The sequence below is a fragment of the Perca fluviatilis genome, chromosome 15, assembly GCF_010015445.1.
Source record: "Perca fluviatilis chromosome 15, GENO_Pfluv_1.0, whole genome shotgun sequence".
In the NCBI taxonomy this organism is placed as follows: Eukaryota; Metazoa; Chordata; class Actinopteri; order Perciformes; family Percidae; genus Perca; species Perca fluviatilis.
Window position 1 is genome coordinate 33909605 of NC_053126.1, and position 20579 is coordinate 33930183.

The 20579-nt window shown below is 42.7% G+C and overlaps 1 protein-coding gene across 1 annotated transcript in view; it reads right to left on the reverse strand.

Moving 5' to 3' along the window:
- Positions 1–5511: 5511 nt before the first annotated feature.
- Positions 5512–20579, reverse strand: part of doc2a (double C2-like domains, alpha) — a 50402-nt gene continuing 35334 nt past the window's right edge. The window contains 4 exon segments of the mRNA XM_039825411.1: positions 5512–7832; positions 9216–9312; positions 10758–10839; positions 17064–17269. Of these exon segments, the coding sequence (XP_039681345.1) occupies positions 7696–7832; positions 9216–9312; positions 10758–10839; positions 17064–17269 (522 nt within the window). The 3' untranslated portion in view covers positions 5512–7695.

The following is a 20579-nucleotide window of genomic DNA, read 5'->3' on the forward strand; positions in this document are numbered from 1 at the left end:
TATTCCTCTTTTTAGTCAACTTTAGCATGTGTTCATACACTTATGAGCACCACTGTACAGTACACATAGTATATAAAGTAAGCTAGATTACACCACTGGCCATTCTTTTCATGCATTCTTTCATGCATTTTCATACATTTTCAAATAACAAAGCTCTGCATTGAAAAAGATCGAATGATACTGTTTAATCTTACCTTATGGCCTGCACACTGCTTGTGAAGCTGTCGAGGGAACGTTTGATGAAGACACCGATTGGTCCTTCTTTTTGGCGCCAGTACAGAATGTCGGATGGGGGCATGATTTTGTGAAAAAGGGCTGGTCAAATGAACCCAATGAACCAGTCCTGATGGCCTTCAAAACATTGTATGAGGTCGCGCCTCGATTCCTCGGAGACAGTGTTCACGACACTGCTGTTGAAGTTCCACCGTGTGGATGAAGCTCTGGGCAGTCTTCGCGTGTAACAGGTCTGGTCAAGAATGCTGGAACGTTGGGGTGCCGGGGACGAAAAAAGTTGCAATCCCGCTCAGATCAGAAAGAAAATGTTCACTTTTTGATGCGTAGTAGCTTGCTGCATGATCAAATTCAGCTGATGCGCATAGCAATGCACATAATGGGCATTCTTGAAATGCTCACGCACCTTTTGCTGCACACCAGCCTTCTCTCCCCTCATCACACTGGCTCCACTGTAGTTGCTTGCGCCAATGAGTTTGACTTTCGTCGTTGCCGGCAAAAGACCGCTCGTCAGTCTCTCCAAAAGCACACTGGCGATTGAGACTGAGGTTGATTCCGAGATGGGAAGGAACTCAAAAAGCTCCTGCACTTTATGGTTGCTATCTATGTACCTCAGCACAAGCACCAGCTGTGTCTGTGTAGAAACGTCCGTGGTCTTGTCAGCTTGGATAGCTACGAAGTTCGCCGACTTCACCTCCTCCACAATATGTTCCCTCACGGCCGCTAGCATACACTCCAGTAGCTCGTTTTGAATGGTCTTTGATGTGCCCTTGAAAACTTTAGCATTTTTAAGATGGTCATCAAACACCTCATCTAACTGTGCCACAAAGTTGACAAGTCCAAGAAAAATACCAGGGTTGGTGGAGCCCTCAGTTTCATCTTTGCCCCGCAAAGCTAACTCAAACACTCCGCAAAACTTCACACACTGGATTAGCCGGCTGAGGATGTGACGGTTCTTGCTAACCTCATCGTTGTGGCGGCGGACAGCTAGCCTGTATCCCTCATCCAGTTGAGTGGCAATGTTCACTCTCCCCAAAGCAGACAATCTCAAACAGCTATCCATGTGGGTCTTTGACAGCTCATGTTTCTTAATCTTTTCTGAAAGATGTCCGTTACACCAGTCGCTGTCCAAGCGGTGCTGTCTGCCGTGCCGCCTTCAGGGTGAAAGAGTAAGCAGGGGTAGCAGAAGACTGCATTAGCTACATCGCAGCCTGCTAGCCAGGTTTTTCGTTCGTATCAATTTTTGGAAAATCCTCGGGTGTAGGACTTTCCCCCTTTAGTAGAAACCTGTTGAATTATTAAATTTGGTCTGGGAGGTCCTAATTGTTTCGTTGCCAATTTATCTTGATTTGTTCGCCGACTAAAAGGAACTTCTTTCAAAGAGACAATCGAGTTGCACTGAACGCTAGCCATCTTGACAGCAGTAAGTGAATTGAACCCCAGAGACATAAAAATGGCACATCCTAAGGAAAGCTCATTGTGGGACTGGCTCTAGTGGCTGTAATTCTGCACCAAGGCTGAATTTCGGGAAAGAGACTTCAGATACAGTATTAGAGGACCACTAATGTCTATATAAAAGCATCCAAAGAGCAGCATGTCATAGGACCTTTAAAGCAGCAATGAGATTATAGTCTGTTTGGACACTAAAAGTCTCCTTAAGTGTCGGGACTCTTTGAGGCTCTGAGTCGGGACATACTGACTGACATGCGGTACAGAACAGGACAGTTAGGTTTAGGAAAAGACCCTGGTCTCCGGGGGCAAGTCCTGGTTCTTTTTGATCCATCCACACCTCCAACCATCTCTTTTTGCTTTTTTTTTTCCTTCCCCTCTTCTCTTTTTCTCTCTCTTCCCTCTTTTTTTTTTTTCTTCTCTCTCTTTTTCTCTTTTTTTTCTCTCTTTTTTTCTCTCTTCTTACCTGCCTCCTCTCTACATTACTACTCTCTACTGTCGTCTCTACATACTACTCTCTCTCTACTGTTGTCTCTCTTCATACTACTCTCTACTACTTGGTCGTCTCTCTTCATACTACTCTCTACTGTCGTCTCTCTACATACTACTCTCTACTATCGTCTCTCTACATACTACTCTCTACTGTTGTCTCTCTTCATACTACTCTCTACTGTTGTCTCTCTTCATACTACTCTCTACTGTTGTCTCTCTTCATACTACTCTCTACTGTTGTCTCTCTTCATACTACTCTCTACTGTCGTCTCACTACATACTACTCTCTACTGTCGTCTATCTACATACTACTCTCTACTGTTGTCTCTCTATATACTACTCTCTACTGTTGTCTCTCTTCATACTACTCTCTACTGTCGTCTCTCTTCATACTACTCTCTACTGTTGTCTCTCTATATACTACTCTCTACTGCTGTCTATCTACATACTACTCTCTACTGTTGTCTCTCTATATACTACTCTCTACTGTTGTCTATCTACATACTACTCTCTACTATTGTCTCTCTACATACTACTCTCTACTATTGTCTCTCTACATACTACTCTCTACTGTTGTCTCTCTACATACTACTCTCTAGAGTTGGGAATGAGAACGGGTTGTAAGTGTATACTTTGCTGGATGAAGAAAGAATAGAGAGAAAGAGAAAAAGAAAAACCAGTCGAGGCCAAAAGAGTCTGTGACTCCGTACCAGCACTGCATGAAACTATTATTCAACTGAGCTGCGAGGGAGTGAAAACATAGAGTAAACCACATAGTGAGTCATTCTGTTGGAATACTGTTGTGTCTTTAAAACAGACACATAGTGCCAAAAACTGAATTTTAAAGGACAACCACACACACACACACACACACACACACACACACACACACACACACACACACACACACACACACACACACACACACACATGTTGTGAAGCTGGAATGGTGACCCAACCCAGTCCCACAGGTAAGAAGCAAAAGATGCATCCTCCACCTAATACCAACTCCAAACCATAGCAAAAATAAAAAGGAGATTTTGAAAGTACACAGGGGCAAAACGATGAAGAAGACGAGGATTGTCATGCCTTGCGGAGTGGAACATTGTGTCCTGCGATAGGAAAGGAGACAAAGTTAAAGAAGGCAAAGGCCAAAGGCAAAGGCCAAAGGCAGAGCGGCGAAGGATGAGAGTCAAGACCACAAAGTTGTAATGAAACTTTTGAGAAAAATCAAGAATGCAGAAAAAGAAAGTGAGGAAGAGGAGGATAGACGATGAGCAATTCCCAACACCAGAAGGGAGCCGAGAAGAGTCAGATTGGGAAGACCACTTGATCAGATCAATAAGAAAGAGCTTATAGGCTTGGTGGAGAAATAGAGGAAGGAAAGGAGCCCAAGGCTACTTGAGGAGCGATCACATGACGGTTCATTACAGGAAATTTGGGACAGAAAAAGAATCCTAGAAGTCTCCCAGAAGATCTGCAACTCTAAATGTGTTTTAACTTGCTGTATCTGGCTCGGAAATGCCACAGAAAAAGACAATCCGAAAAACAGTTACAACTGCCAGCAAGTTACTTCGGATAACACTACCGAGCATTGAACACATTTACAAAGACAGACTGGTGAGAAAGGCCAATAACATGCAGTATGTGACTGCACACACCCCCTCATTTTAAACTACTGCCATCTAGGCATCGTTTTTGCCCACCCCTTCTGACCAAGAACAGATCCAAATTCTCTTTTGTACCACAAGCCATGAAGCCTTAAATCAGTCAAAATAAGGCTCACATCTCCTTCCAGGCAGCGCTGCGACCATTGACTTCAAGGCACCTAACCCTACCCACTTTCCCCTTGTGCTCGTGCCCCTCGTAGCACCCATCCTGGGCGCTGCATTTTAACCCAAACCTAACCATAATCATTACCATTACCATAACCATAACCATAACCATAACCATTGCCTAACCCTAGTGCCTTCCAGGCAGCGCTGCCTGAAGAGCTCTGAGGTGGTCTTCACCGAGGAGGGACAGAAGAACTTCCGGTTCAGCTGAGGGCCGTGGCGTTGAGGACCAATTAGATAAGGGCCATGAGATGCAGCTTCAGTCTCTCCGTCCGAGTCCCCCGCTATGTCTGCTTGTAAGCTCTGTAAGCTACCACCCCTCAGCCTGTGTTATAAGATTTGTCACTTAAGTCACCTTTGCATGGGAAAATAAACTTAAGTCGAGAAAAAATGGAATTACACTTTAAAGCCTCTGAACATCCACACGGGTGTTTTAAGTGATTCTGGCTGATAAGACCTCTGTTCAGGTTAAAGGTGGGCTGGAGCTTTGATGGGACTTTTCTTCTTCTTCTTCTTCTGGCTTTCCGGCAGACTAGAAGCATATTGCTTCCTCTCACAGGACCCTTTAAGTAACATTGGAAGTATTGTCAAAATCAGTGGAGTATTCCTGTAGCAGAGATAACATCCATGACGGCTTCCACTATCTCAAATTGATATTCAGGGGGGTTTAGTAAGGATCTCAATGTCATGTTCTGTATTCCCATGCAAGACCACAATGCCCGAGTCTCAGCCTTGTCATTATTACGGAGTGTCTTCTTTCTTTGCCCAAATAGCACTGCTCTGCCTGTACCCTATTTTGAATTGAAAAATAATGATGATCTCTCATTTACTTTTACCACTGCCTTTGCCACACTGCTGTAACATTTTTCTTAATGACAGACCGGCATTCAGATATCCCAACACATACCCTTAAATCAGTGTCTCTTTTCAATGCCATTTTAGCTGCCTTATCTGCTATCTCATTCCCATCTACCCCAACATGGGCAGGCACCCAGAGAAATCCCACCAATCCTCCAGCAGTCTCGATCTTATACAACAGAGCCATTTGATGGGACTTTATTGTGTTGCAAATCTTTTCTACCAATAAGAACGGCAAAGGTGTCCCGAACAGGTGCAAGTAAGCTAACAAGAGACTCAGGAAGATGCCAATCAGTCAGTCTAAACACAAAGCCCTGGGAACTAGATCTAATCAGCCAGATTAACTGAAAACACCGTGTTGGTGTTCAGAGTCTACGTAAAAGATCTGAGGACTTCTTCCATCATTGCCTCATAATAGAAACTAGAAATACAATAATACAGTTATACAGACATCGGTTAGTATTACAGTGTGATGTGCAGATCTTTTGTACAGTTATTACGATTCAGAGGGCTGATGATGTTTGCAGAGCAGTCAGTCTGTGTATTTAATGTTGTGAAGCTGCAGCTGTAGTACTCTGTACTGTCTGCAGGGGGCAGCAGTTATCCACACTGTGAAACCAACATAAACCAAACCCACTCTTCTCTCTGTCAGTGTTGCATTCCAAATTTTATTGTTGCATCGTACATAAAACACCTGATAGAAATGTAAGAACACCTGTAAAGCACAAGATCTGTGTAAACAACAGTTAAACAATATCGTATAGAAAGCACATTCATACGTTCGGTCGTGCATACAAAGAAGAACGATAACACCGTGAACCTGAATGTCTCATCGGGTCTCAACACGTTGACTTAGAAAACAGGCAGCAGAGTATAGAGATATAAAGATGTATATCAACATATTGCATCATGCAACACCAAGGAAGAACCACTATTATATATCATCGTCAGTTTGTTTCTCACAGTCTCGTTGAGGAGTGCAATAGAAATGTGACCCGTGCATTACAGACCAGAGAAATGACATGAAGTAACTCAGGGTTTGTGCGATATGGAAGCTGTTAAAGGCCCATATTCTTTTATTTTTTTTATGTTCCCAAAATCAAAAAGCTACGGAGCACCTAAAGCAGGAGTGTCAAACTCAATTTCATAAAGGGCCACGCTGGAAAATAAGAATCACATCCAGGGCCAGACATGTTTAAGTTATTCACATGCTATTATTTCATGGTAAAAGTCAAGCATCGGTTATTGTATTATTGCATGTCTAATATAATAGCTTACAGTAACTTAGCCATCAAAGAAAAAATAACAAAAACATTGGAAAAAGTGGCAAAAAAGGTCGGAAAAAAACATTGAAAAAAGCTACAAAAACTATGTGGGCCAAAGTCTATTGTGAACCTAAATTGATATGTGGGATCTAAAGGGACCGGGGGAATTTTATTTACCCTTCTGTTGTCCTCGCGTCAAATTTGACCCATTTTCAAAATCTATTTCTATATCAGAAATTTCTTTGACAACCAAATTGTCAAAGAAAATAACGTGGATGGTTCCATACAACTATTATTACTCTTCACAAGTAAAATAAATGATCAGTTCACTACTTTCATTAAATTTGGGTGTTTTATTCAATTCTATAGCATTTGAAAAAAAATTTGACAAAAATGTTGTTAAAAAATGCAGGAAAGAAATTGACGAAAACATCGGGAAAAAGTGACCAAAAACTTGGATAAAAGTGACAACAACCTTGGGAAAAGTGAGTGTGTCGAAAGAAGAACAACAAAATGTTTGAATTTAACATTTTGACCCAGAAAAAATAAAAAAGTTGCATGGGTGACGGGAAGACAACACAAGGGTTAAGATACTTTTCTGAGACAGAAAACCACTCTGAGACAAAGTGGCTGCCAAGAAGAACGTACTCATCTTCCTGAAAATGCAAGGAAATGTACCTGACAGTGTGATCAACACACTTAAAGATGAGAAGGTAACTCTTGACCGATATCATGCTGTGAATGTGAAATATCAACTTCAGCCACATAAAGTTAGGACTTCATTCGCATTACGCACGTGGCACAGAACGTGATGTAACCGTTTGTTTCTTAAATTAAAAAAAGAGGTTCACTTTTTATTAGCAAGTGGGACATGAAGTATAAGAGCGCCAAATGTCCTGGTAAGGAGGCAGGTTGAGGGGGGGGAGGGATGGGTCAAACAAACACAGGAGACCGGGGTTCATGTCCCGTTAGAAAAGAAAAGGAAACAGACAAATTTTTTTAACTTTACGGAAAACAAACGGCGCTACGTCGCGTTCTGCGTCATGTGGTAACCTTCAGGAAGTGAAGGGACGTCTGATTTGAACCCAAACCTCCATCTTTTTATCAACTTAACTCAAAAAGTTAACGACGTGTTTAAAACCACAACCTTTTCAAGCGGGTCTAACGGGGTCATGACACTATTTAAAATAGAAATCCTGTATCAATAAGACAAATCTGTATCTTGTAGAAACAAAACATGCAATTTCATTTCAAGTACGAGTCGGACGTGTACAGCTGTGGCTTAATCTCTGTCGGAGTGTATCTTCTGTCTGTTACGTGTGTTGTAGTTTGGTGCTAATGTTGTAATGACAGTGTTCTTCTTCACGATGACTCAGCGATCACTAATGAAGGCACACCAGCAGCACCGCGCTGCTCCGGCTTCACCCGGCTCACCAGCCGGCATTATTAAAACACAGTTACTGCAGATTCCTGCGGTAAAGTTGCTTGTGTCCGTCCCTTAACGAGGATTCCCTGTGGCCGCCGACCGTCTGCAGGAAGCTGCCTGCCCACCCGCTCGCTGACGTTCAGTCGTGGCTGAGGGTTCGGGGCAGCTCGTTGGTCAGGATGTGCCACTGCTCCACCCTGCGGCCCTTGTTCTTCAGGCAGTCCATCCAGTGACGGAGGGCGTCGCCCTGGGAGTGACAGCTCAGACACACGCCGCCTGAACAAGGAACAAACAGGAATCAGAATCAGAAAAGGTGTTATTGACACAATAAGTACACTTATGTGGAATTTGCCTTGGTGAAAGGTGCATACATAAACAAACAAACAAACCAACATATTACACATTAATATAATACAGTCATGACCGAAAGAACGAGATCCAGGGTACAAGCGGCCAAAATGGGTTTCCTCAGGAGGGTGGCTGGCGTCTCCCTTAAGCCCGGGACACACAGGGCCGATAAGCGGCCGTTGGACAGTGACTCGAATCTGTTTGGTGTGTCCTGTGCCGTCGTCTGTCTGGGGGGCTGTCGGCGTTCATTTTGGCCGACCTGACGTGTTCAGTCGCCGGCAGGGCAGTCGGGACTCACCCGGAAATGGGGAGCGGAATGAACATGACTAGAGTCTCTCAAAATCTGACGAAAATCTTTTAAACCTAACTTTTTTTTTTTTTTTAACTTTGTTGATCTGAAATGAAGACAGATTTGGCCTATTTCTCGCTTAAAATGTTTTCAGAAACACGTTTCAGTGAACTATTTTAGTACAATATGAGATCGGATTCTGAACGGCCGCCATGACAGTCTGACTTTGAATTTCCAGAGAAAACAAACCCATGTGACGCGTTTCTTCCAATCAGCTGCCGGTTTTCATTTTTTGGGCAACAATACAGAGTAGCGCCGCCTGCTGTTATGGAGGCGTATTGCATCTCGTCTCTTTGGTGTGTTCTGTGGCACTTTTTGGACCAACACGGGGAGACTGATCATTTCGGTTGGCCGTCTGCTTGGTGTGTCCTGGCTTTTAGAGATAGGGTGAGAAGCTCAGTCATGCGTGAGGAGCTCGGAGTAGAGCCGCTGCTCCTTTACATCGAAAGGAGCCAGTTGAGATGGTTTGGGCACCTGGTAAGGATGCCCCCCTGGGCGCCTCCCTAGGGAGGTGTTCCAGGCACATCCAGATGGGAGGAGGCCTCGGGGAAGACCCAGGACTTAAGGGTTAAGAGTCAGTGTCAGTGGGGGTCTGGGGAAGTGTCTGCAGTTAGTCTTATGGTTCGTGTCCACAGTGGCGATGAAATATCAGCAACCACAAGTGCTCTTTGTTTACATTATTAACACAATAGTAAACAGAAAGTGTGTAATTATTAAAAACAGAGGAGTAATACAGATGGCGAGAGCTTTCACTGAACAGCTTTGCCGACACTAACAGGCAGCATGTGTTAGATTCGAAATCAGACGATGGCTTTCTTTCCTCTGATATTTCCTCAGACTAATGTATAAAACATAGAGACTTTGACACTCTTACAGGACGGCCACACGGTTCAGAGATTCTGCGTTCAAAGGGAAACTCGGCGAGAGAGTCAGCGATCCGAACAAACCCCTCGGCGTCTCACCTATGAAGTCGTTGGAGCGTCCCAGGTCGTAATCCCACACCGTCACCTCCAGAGTCTTGTTGGTGAGCTCCGACAGGGAGATCTCGTAGAAGAACTCCTGCAGCGATCAAACACAGGCGGAGACACAGATTTAAACACAGAACACAGGTCAGCGTTCAAAACAAACATGTTGTTTTGTTTGGTTTCATTTGGCGGATATTCAAGTAGAAGTCTGGGAATTTATATATTTTTCGGTTACACATTACTTGAAGGCATCTACATAAGAGTGACATGACACTGGCATGAACGTGTCCATAAACATTATAAACAAGTCAGACGTTTATGACATAATGCTTCTGTCAGTAAGTGGTTTTTGTCATTTGGTTTTTGTCATGACTGTGACATGTGTTCATGACAGTGTCATGTCACTCTTATGTAGATATCTTCAAGTAAAGAGATACCTATTTTTCTAGTGTTCTAGTGTCAAAGCCTGATACACCAATTCCACCGCTTTTCTGATGACTGATTCTGATTCTCTTCTTTGGTCGTTTATGGCCAGACTCCCATAGTTTTGGTTCAGTCTTTAGCAGTTAATTATCGTGAGTAGAATTAATTTACCTTGACTAATATTTGACCCCTATTTAACCCTTGTGTTGTCTTCTATTGGACCATGCACTTGTCGTCCTACCGGGCCAAAACTAATAAATCAACACTTTTTCTGATGTTTTTGTCCATTTTTTTCAACACTTGTGATGCTTTTTTTCAATGTTTTTGGCGCTTTTTTGTTGTTGCCCTTTTACACTTCTTTTCACTACCATGTATAAACACCACTAACACCAACGTATTACTAGTTTTACACTTATTTTTGGAATTCATGGTCAATAAACCTCATTTATAGGAAATTATACCTAGTCCTTGAGAAATTATGAACTATTTAGACTAATATTAAAGGAAGGATAATCACAGACTGGTATAGGTCAATGTTCAGTTGGGATACTGTTTCAAAACGTTTCAATTTCCTTTTCAAATGCAAATTTTTTTTTAACAAAACACCCCAAATTCAATGAAATTAGAGATCCGATCTTTTGTTGTACTTGCGAAGTGCATTGTATGGAATCATCCATGTTATCTTTGGGTAATTAAAATTAGGAACTTAAAAAGAAACCCATATTTCTGATATAGACATTTAGAGGTCTGACAATATATTTTTATTATTATTTCAATTGTTAGTTGTTGGCACTTGACCCTATACACATTCATAGCAACATAAATGAAAAGGGGGGGGGGGGGCAGGAAAACATGTATGATAATAAAGAGGCGTTTTCTTCATAGGCTGTGTATTTATCTTATATATTATCTGGGTCACATGACAGTGATATATAATAAAAAGATGTATCCTGGAATTCATTCAAAACAAAACAAAAGTTATAATAATATTTTAATGTATCTGACTGAAAGAGACAATTATATTGTTTATTGCAATTATGTCTGAGACACTTAATTGCACAGCAACATTTGGACTTGTTCCAGCTCTAGTGGGGGGTGTGTGAAGCTGGTTCTTACCTCATTGAATTCGGGGTTCAGGGTCTTTTTCATCACGGCCGTTTTGTGTTTGGATTTCTTCAGTATGTCGGGCTTCAGGTATCTGACGGCCGAATGAGAAGAAAAGAAAGTGTGTTTTAATTTGGATTAACCGTTTGAACTCTGCAATGGAAAAGGTCAGCCAGTGCCTAGTCTCACTTTGCCAGACCTTCCTCCAAAGCACGCCGGAGGAAGGTCTGGCTAGTCCACACAGCATTCTGGGATGGGAGGAAAACACACTCTAGTTTATTGGCATTTCTTTAAACCTCCTGTTGACCCAATCTCAAAGTTATTACATCAAAAATTGCTTTCAAGCAAATTGCCCCCCAAATAACATGGATGGTTCCATACAACGCTCTTCGCAAGGAAAAAGGAATGATCAGTTCACTACTTTCATTTAAAATTTGGGTGTTTTATTAAATTTTATAGCATTTGAAAAAAACAATGAAATGGTTTCTAAAGAGTATCCTGACTAAACTTTGACGGTCTATGATCATCCACTCAATCGGAACTATTTGTCAAAATAATTCATAACTTCAGCTTTTGTTAAACTCAAAAATAAGGTATAATTTAATATCAATGATGTTCATTGACCATAAATTATAAACTATTGTAAAATTAGTGGTAATAAGTTGATGTTAGTGGTGAATCCGGTGGTAGTAAAAAAAGCACAGAAAAAAAGTGACGGAAACCTCAAAAAAAGCGAAAGAAACCTTGAAAAATAGCTTCTAAAAAAGGGTTAACTCGGGTGGACAACAAGGACACAAGGGTTAAACCAGCGCAAAGGGGTCCAAAAGTGTCATTTTGGACATTTGTTTACATGATACTCCTCCAGAAATCTATATTTTTAGAGTCGAATGTTTCCCTGTGAAGGCCTGAAAGATGGTAGTTAAAACTTGAGAATTCCGCAAGAAATTTGGACAGTGTGCCTACTATTTGGTGCACTTCCCAATAACACTAGCTTAAGTGTGTGTGAGAAAATATGGTTGAGTAAAGGCCATCGTCACCAAAGGTATATTAGTTGATATCATTAGTAACAGCTGTGCTAATGTGTCATTGCCAGACCTTCCTCCACAATGCTGCGGAGGAGGGTCTGGCTAGTCCACACAGCATTCCTGGATGGGAGAAAAACATTCTCTGGTTTATCATTTCTTGAAACCAATCACAATCATCTTGGGCGGAGCTAAGCTCCGGACAGAGTCACGGTGCCTCTGCTAAATAGCCTCGGGAAAGAACTTGTTTTGGTGGAACATGTGTACGTTCAAAAGTAGTTTTAGTCGTGCAACAGAAAACTCAGATTGGACAGATAGTCTCGATAGCTGTCTGGATTTACCCGATTAACCATAGTCCTCATAAATCCACCGGAGGTTGGAACGGCAACACAAAGACAGAGGAAGGGGACGCACATCCGGCTGAAATGAGGGACATCTGGCAGATTTTTCAGCGGCAAAGGAGCAATCCCGGAAGTGGAACGTCAAGGATATAGACTAGCCAGTGCCTACTCTGGTATTTCTGCTTATTGTGATGTCATTTCCTGGAGTATCTTCAAACGTTAAATCATGTGTTTCACCAAATTTGACTAAATAAACACAACATATTTTGATCAAAAGATTTTTAAATGTATAACCATGAACTAAATATTTCTTTGAAGTTATTTGAACTTCACTGTATATGCAAATCTTTAAGTGTTTTGAGCCTGTGACTTGCAGATGTTTTACTTAAATAAAAAGCTTAATATTTGCATCATGTCTCGCCCTGAGCTTTAATTACGAAGCCATTAATAAGAGGAAACACAACAACGTGGAATTACATGAGTGGAAATGATGCGGTGTGCTTAATTAAAGGATTGTTTGAGGGCACGGGGCAAACATTTCCTCTCTGAGGGATTATCTTCATCCTGCCGCCTGATCAAATCGTGTTAATCCTCGTTAATGAAACAGTAGTTAATAATTAATCAGTTTTACAACAATGCAGCACACACAGACACACACTCAGAGAGCAGCATGGGTCTAGCGTCACACATCTTCATCTTCATCAGCGGCTCACACTAAAACAGATGTTAAAATGTGTGAGACCCCATGCATATCGACATGTAATGACAGAAATAACAGTTTTGTTTCTTTAGTGTGTGGAGAGCAACGATTTGGACGGAACAGCACACCCCACACTAACAAATCACATTAACAAACAACCAGAGTCCCCAATCTCAAAACATGCTGTCTGTATCCAAGCTCATAGCTCCTCCTAACTCATGGAGCTAACACCTCAATGTCCTCTGTGTTCCCTGCTTACAGCAGGATATCAGATCGGAAATACTGAACGTGTTAAATATTTGCGATCTAAAATCGTGAGGCCAGGATGGACTTATGAGCAGATTGGGGGATGTAAAAAACACTCGTAACACATCTCACATCACAGGAAAACCTGGCAAGATAATCTTTGGAACTACCAGAGGGGGGGAATCGGGCCAAAATAGGCTTGATTCTCGTGGGGTGTGTACCCCGCTTGACAGGACGAGGAAAGACAGCCTGGGTCCCTGTACTCTGTGATCTTTCTGCAGTGGTGGAATAAACTATGTACATTTACTCAAGTACTGTAAGCTACTTGAGCACAAATCAGTAGTAGTCCTCCATCCTCCATCCTCTATCTTCTATCCTCCATCCTCCATCCTCTATCCTCGCTTCTCCATCCTCCATCCTCATCCTCTTCCTCCATTCTCTATCGTAGAACAAATCGGTAGTAGTCCTCCATCCTCTACCAAGTTTATTTAGACTTTCACAAGACAATCAAACTATCTCATAAAAGCCAGACTCATATCACACGTTCACATAGGCGTAATTTACAGGGAGGATGGGGGGGTTACAACCAGTGCAACCCCCACAAAAACCTATGATAATTTCATTCACATAATGAAATTTGTGGCATTTGCACCATAAATTGTTTTGCGGAAACCTTCACCAGAATGCAAAAAATCAAGTTTTTGTTTGAGGCTCAAAATTTCAATTTTGCATAAAGGTGAGGATCTCAACCCCCCCAATGTTGAACCCCAAGTTACACCCTTGCTCGGGTATGATAAGCCATAAAACACTAGACAAAAAATGACACAAAACACAAAAAATGACCAAAGCCAGACAGATGAGAGAGGAGCAGGTAGACGACACCGACTGGACTTCCAGAGAGATTATCGGCTGTTTTTTAGAAGCGTTGTATTGGCTGAAGTCGAGCTGTGACACAGCGTGCTGAGACTCTGGTCTCTGCAGGGATTTCTAAAACTGGCTGTGAGTTCACTCGACCCCTCAGCTGTCAGTCGCCTTCTCCTTCTGGCTCACGCTCAGTTTGCATTCACATGGTGTGCGACAGAGAAAAAAAAAACTGCTGTTCAGAGCCAGCATCCCTCGAGGAAACAGAAAGCAAAGAGAAAGGCTGAAATCTTAAATCACATGCAGAGTTTGAGGCACTTGCACTTTACTTTAGTGTTTTCTTTTCATGCCACTTTCTACTTCTACTTCACTACATTTATCTGTAGTTTTAGCTTTACTTTACAGTTTCAAGCGGTCATATATTAGCATGCTAAAATGCTATCTTTTGTGTGGATTACATAATTTGTGCTTTTGGGTGTAACATGCAATAAACCAATCTGAGTGTCATCTCCCATTCCCTTTAAAAGCCAGGCGTGTTTGGACCTTGGAGCATTGCTGTTATGATGGAGGATTTGCACCGTAATATTTTTATTTGTAATCTTCTGCATGTGTGTGTGCTGCTGTGCGTCCCTGTGTGTGTAACAAGCATAGTGTGTGCACGCTGTGCATGAGCCTATGCGCATTTTACTAATTTGCTGTTAAAATATTGACCAGGTTTTTGTTGGTCAATGGCACAATCACTTCCCGCTGCTTCAAGATAGCAATATGCCCAGAATGCACCTGAACACACTTCCCTGTAAGACCAGCACGCCCATGGGCCACAGATGGGCGCACGTGCATTTGCTATTTAAACAACGCGGGCGCTGGATGGGAAACTGACAACTGCGTCGGTCTTAAACTAGCAAAGACACTGGCGTCGGGCTTTGCGCCACGCCGGGTGCAAGATAGGACCCTTATAATAATAATAATAATCTGAGTCTGTCAGCGGCAAAAACAGAACTTTTAGTGGACGCAGACTGACGCTGAACATTTGCTCATTAATGTAACATTGCAGCTTGTTTCTCTTGCTAATACTTTCAGATAATACCAGTTTCAAAGATCATTGTTCCCATCAGTCACTTAGACACAAAAACAAGGGAAAGAAGAGAGTCCAGAGGTTCTCAAATGTAAAGGTCTGCATCTGATTTTGATTCCAGATCAGAGGTCCAGATTGATTGGGGATAACAAATAACATAAAATCAACTCACTTATAACCAGGGGCGTCGGACTGGGGGTAAAACCAATACTGATTACCAGGGCCCAAGGGGAGAGAGAGCCCTTGAAAAGTCTGGAATATATTTAATTTCACCTGGATATTTTCATTTCCTAATAAAATGTCATAATGCATGTCAGATGAAATGTAAAGTTAGTGTATTAGCTGAATAACTTGGTCGATTGACTGACTACATTTTCTATACAAAAAAAAGACTATCTCACCCACCCCTTGCTAATGCGCCAAATGGTTTAATCCATCTGCACGCATTTTGTTTACGTTAGATCAGTTGAGCATCTGGTGGAGCGCAAACTTCTGCTGTAGAAATGTCTTTCTCAAATAAAGTCAAATCAGGCTACCAAAAAGAAAGGAAAGACAGGAGAAGGAGGAGAGAAAACAAAAGGAAGGGAAACAATTGGTAACTGACTTCTTTTCAAAGAAGCACAAACGAAAACGAAATCCATGGTGCTAAACTGCTTGAATATCTCCGTGACTGTTAGTTCTAAAAACGGACTGAGACAACCCATTGAAAGAGCAGAACATACACTTTCAAATGATAATTTGGTTATACTTGTAATCTGAGGTAAAGGCTAAATAAATAAAATACACTAACAATGCTGTTTGCATACAACACACCATTGTAATAGCCTAATTTAAAACATGTTTAATTTTAAATGAATAGGCTATAATGTCTATAATTAGCAATAATAGGCTAATCAGTGTCATAGGTAGCTCATCGGTAGATACATATCATGTCAACATTATAGTTATGTCAGATTCAGTAGAAGCAGATGTTAACATTGTGAAACACATGGCCCTCAGTTTCAGAAACTGTCCCACCAGGGAGTGGGGTAGCAACAGACCCCTCATCCTCATCTTTGGATTTGAGACAAGGTGAGCTTATATCAAAATTAAAGCAAACCATGTTTAGCCATTTTGACTGAAAGGTGTTAAGTAACACTAACATCTTAGTGTGTTTTATTATATTAGGTTACAATTAGGATAAGAGGTTAATATCAGATGTAGCCTTCATAGAGAGAGATGATAGAGAATATCTGATTGAGGATGATGGGAGTGAAGACAGCAGGGAGCTCTGAGCACAGTGTGGAAATGAGAACTATGGAACTGGGAAGTAGACAGAGCAGTGCAGACCAGTTTTTGCCAGAGGATCCAGGACTATGGCCAGATAAATTAACAGATGATCAGAGAGACACCATAGTACGCAGGCTGGCAAGTAAAGGTCCAGAGAAAACAAACTAAATGTAGTAGTAACCACAGTACAGTAGGCTAGAGAATGTTGAGAAAGGAGGTTTGAAATGTGTGTTATCAGGCTACTAATAGTTATTACCCTATAAACATGTAGGCCTCCAGATTCATGTGTACAGAGGCCCGATTATTATTATTTTATTTTTTTTGGGAGGGGGGGGGTGAGTTGAGGAACATGGGGGCCCATCAGGACTGCCTATGCACAGGGCCCAGGGTCTTGTGCTACGCCCCTGCTTATAACTTTTAAAAGCAACATCTATTCAAGTTGAGTTGTCTGTTTTCCATCATAACTTTTGTACTGATTTGGGTAACATTACATGAAATTCGGTACCCGTAACCAACGGTAACTTTTTGTCATGCTTCATGTAGTAAAAGTACAGCAGTATTCTCAGCTTCATCAAGGAAAACTGACATTTTTGTTACCGTTTTGTTGTCGATTTTTTTGCCGTTTTCCACCTTTTTTGTGGACAATATTGTTGTTTTTTTCCTCACACACACACGCTGTCCCTGCTATTCTCTTAAAGTGATCAACGCACAACTATAAACTTCAGGCTACTTATGCTATGCCGAAAGCTCTGCGTGGCACCTCCGCAGACCCATAAATCAAGCTTAAGATGATGATGTTCTTACATTTTGACATAGGGGTCGGAGAAGCCGTTGACATCCATGGCGGCCAGGTGGGCGCAGCGCTTCACGCCGACACAGAGACCCCCGCTGCGACGCCCTTCACCTCCTCCGTCTACGTCTTTGTCCTCCCCGCCGAGCGGAGGCAGAAACTGCAGCGAGAGCAGCAGACGCCCTCTCTCCTCGAGGCTGTGCAGCTGCTCATTCTCCCACTGCAGAGAAAGGTAGAAAAATCACATTAATCTGGTCAGATTAGATTAGTTGGATTAGATAAATCAAATTAGTTCAATCGGATTGAGTAAATCTGATTTTCATAGAGACTCGTAGGGAATCATAGAGAGTCATAGGGAGTTTTAGAGAGTCGCTGGGAGACATGGAGAGTCGCTGGGAGACATGGAGAGTTGTAGATAGTCTTAGATCGTCATAGAGAGATGTAGAAAGACGTAGATAGTCGGAAAGATGTAGAGAGATGTAGAGAGACGTAGAGAGTCGTAGAGAGACGTAGGGAGATGTAGAGAGAAGTCAGGAGTCAGAGGGAGTCGTAGAGAGACATAGGGAGATGTAGAGAGACATAGAGAGACGGAGGGAGTCGTAGAGAGATGTAGGGAGTCGTGGAGAGACATAGGGAGCCATGGAGAGTCGTAGAGAGTCTTAGATCGTCGTAGAGCAACACATTCTCACACCCAACTCGTAAAATAAGGACGTTCGGTCAGGAGCCTTTCTCGTTCTTATTTGACGTTAAAAGTCTCCTTTAGCGTCTCATGTAAACGTGCTTGGTCGCCACTATTGCCGTCCCTTTTTCGGAGAAAAACAACGGGGAAAGGACGCCTCAAAAGCCGGGAAACACACGCCATAGACGGGGGAAACAAAAGAAAAACAACGGGGAAAGGACGCCTCAAAAGCCGGGAAACACACGCCGGAGACGGGGAAACAAAACGCCACACGCGGGGCGCGAACCCGAGTCTCCTGAGTGAAAGTCCGGTGTTTTACCCATCCACCACCCCAACCACCATCCTTACCCAGCAATTTCCCCTTACATACCACTCACTAAGTCTCATCCAACTGCGGCTCTCCCCAGTACGTTACACAAATACGCCGAAGGCTGCCTTGTTCGTCGCATCAGACGCTGAAGGACACTGACCAAACGTACTTATTTTACGAGTTCGGAATGAGAACAGGTTGCGTAGAGAGATGTAGAGAGACGTAGAGAGTCGTAGAGAGATGTAGAGAGACGTAGAGAGTCGTAGAGAGACGTAGGGAGATGTAGAGAGATGTAGAGAGTCGTAGAGAGACGTAGGGAGATGTAGAGAGATGTAGAGAGTCGTAGAGAGACGTAGGGAGATGTAGAGAGACGTAGAGAGTCGTAGAGAGACGTAGGGAGATGTAGAGAGACGTAGAGTCGTGGAGAGACGTAGAGAGTCGTGGAGAGACGTAGAGAGTCGTGGGGAGTCGTACGGAGATGTAGGGAGACGTAGAGAGTCGGAGGGAGATGTAGGGAGACGTAGAGAGACGTAGAGAGTCGTGGGGAGTCGTACGGAGATGTAGGGAGACGTAGAGAGTCGGAGGGAGACGTAGGGAGACGTAGAGAGACGTAGGGAGTCGCGGGGAGTCGCAGGGAGACATAGGGAGATGTAGAGAGACGTAGAGAGTTGTAGGGAGAAATAGGGGGACGTAGAGAGACGTAGAGAGACGTAGGGAGTCGCGGGGAGTCGCAGGGAGACAGGGAGATGTAGAGAGACGTAGAGAGTTGTAGGGAGAAATAGGGGGACGTAGAGAGACGTAGAGAGACGTAGGGAGTCGCGGGGAGTCGCAGGGAGACATAGGGAGTTGTAGAGAGACGTAGAGAGTTGTAGGGAGATGTAGAGAGACGTGGGGAGTCGTAGGGAGACATAGGGAGATGTAGAGAGACGTAGAGAGTTGTAGGGAGATGTAGAGAGTCAGAGGTTGTCGTAGAGAGTTGTTAGGGTAGGGTAAAGTCCTTGTGTATGTGAGTCACCTTAGTCAAGGTGTGGATGTCTTTTCAGCTGGCTTGGTAAGGAGCTAAGATGCAGTCCTCAGGACCACTTTCTTCAATTGACTTCAAAATTATTATTTTAGTCAGATTACTTTAGAGAGATGGATTTACTTGGATTTATTTAGTCAGAATATTTCAGACAAGTTAGATTCCAACTTTACACACTGATATCTCCTGATCTAATTGGCAGATTTACTTCATTCCTTCTACTAATTAATTCCAGAATAAAACCACAGTATCATGTTTCAGATTTTCAGAACGAATGGTTGGGTGAACCCCCTAACGAACCCCTGCAGAAAGCAAGCTGCTGGTTATAATACGAAAGGTATTATAGGCCTTTGAAACTCCAGAACACAGAATAATAAAACATCTTCTTCTTTCACACCGGGGTTTTGTGTATATTAGGCTTCTATTCAGATGCATTTTCGGATGTTTTTGGCTGTTTTTTTGAAGACTGAGTGATGACAGCAGTGTGTGATTGCCTGTGGTGCTTTCAGCTGATTTTGCTCCAGGCGATTCATTTGAAAAACCTCCAACATTTCACATCCAGTCATCATCGGTGACACGACTCCAAGCCCACGACGTGCAGTTTGTTCCTATGAGGATTCATGGTTTCTGTGTGGATGTTTTGGTATTTGTTGTCAGATTCTTCAGACTCTCTTTCTCTCTGTGGAATAAGGCCTTTCAACGCTTATAGTCATTTACAAAAGCAGATTTTTAAGGAATCTGTATGTATCTTGTATTTATTACTGTCAGCAGCACATTGACTGCTGCTGTATAAGAGCGTGAAGATCCTCGTAGGGAGGAGGTCGGGGGGGATGTTTGGCTCCTAAAAGACAGAGCTTTCATGAGGGGGGAGCGGAATTCATGTCCCGGAAGAAGTTAAGGAGAAAACGCAAGACTTTCACCCAGGAAACAGTTGTTTATGTCCTGGAAGAAGTTAAGGAGAAAACGCAAGACTTTCACCCAGGAAACAGGTGTTCATGTCCTGGGAGTGTTTCAATCCAAACCACGATCTTTTTTCTAATCTTAACTAGTCGTTTTGGTGTCTAAATATAACTATCGTCGCCGCATGACGCTCAGTTTTTGTCGGCTGAACTCAACTGTAACGGCCGCTGATGCGACGTACCCTTAAGGTGCTCTGTACCCGACTCACAGTCACCTTTCCTCGGCTAAATTTAACTGTAAAGACCGCTAAACTTAACCATCAGTTGCCTAATTTCATAGTATATCATACAAACCTGTTCATGAGAATGCGTCGCACATAGCGAATATTATAACTGCTAATTTATAAAAAAAGTAGAAGCAAAAGGCAAGGATAGAATTAAAAAGTGCCGGAGATCCATTCGTTCCTGCGTAACCTGCGAGGATAGTAAGTGTCAGCCATGACGGGATGATGCATTATCAGCTTCATCCAAGAATAGACCTGCAGTTTGTGGGAGTCGAGTCTTCTGAGTGCCTATACTGACTATAATCCCATTTCATACTTTGATTTCATCCCAAAACGT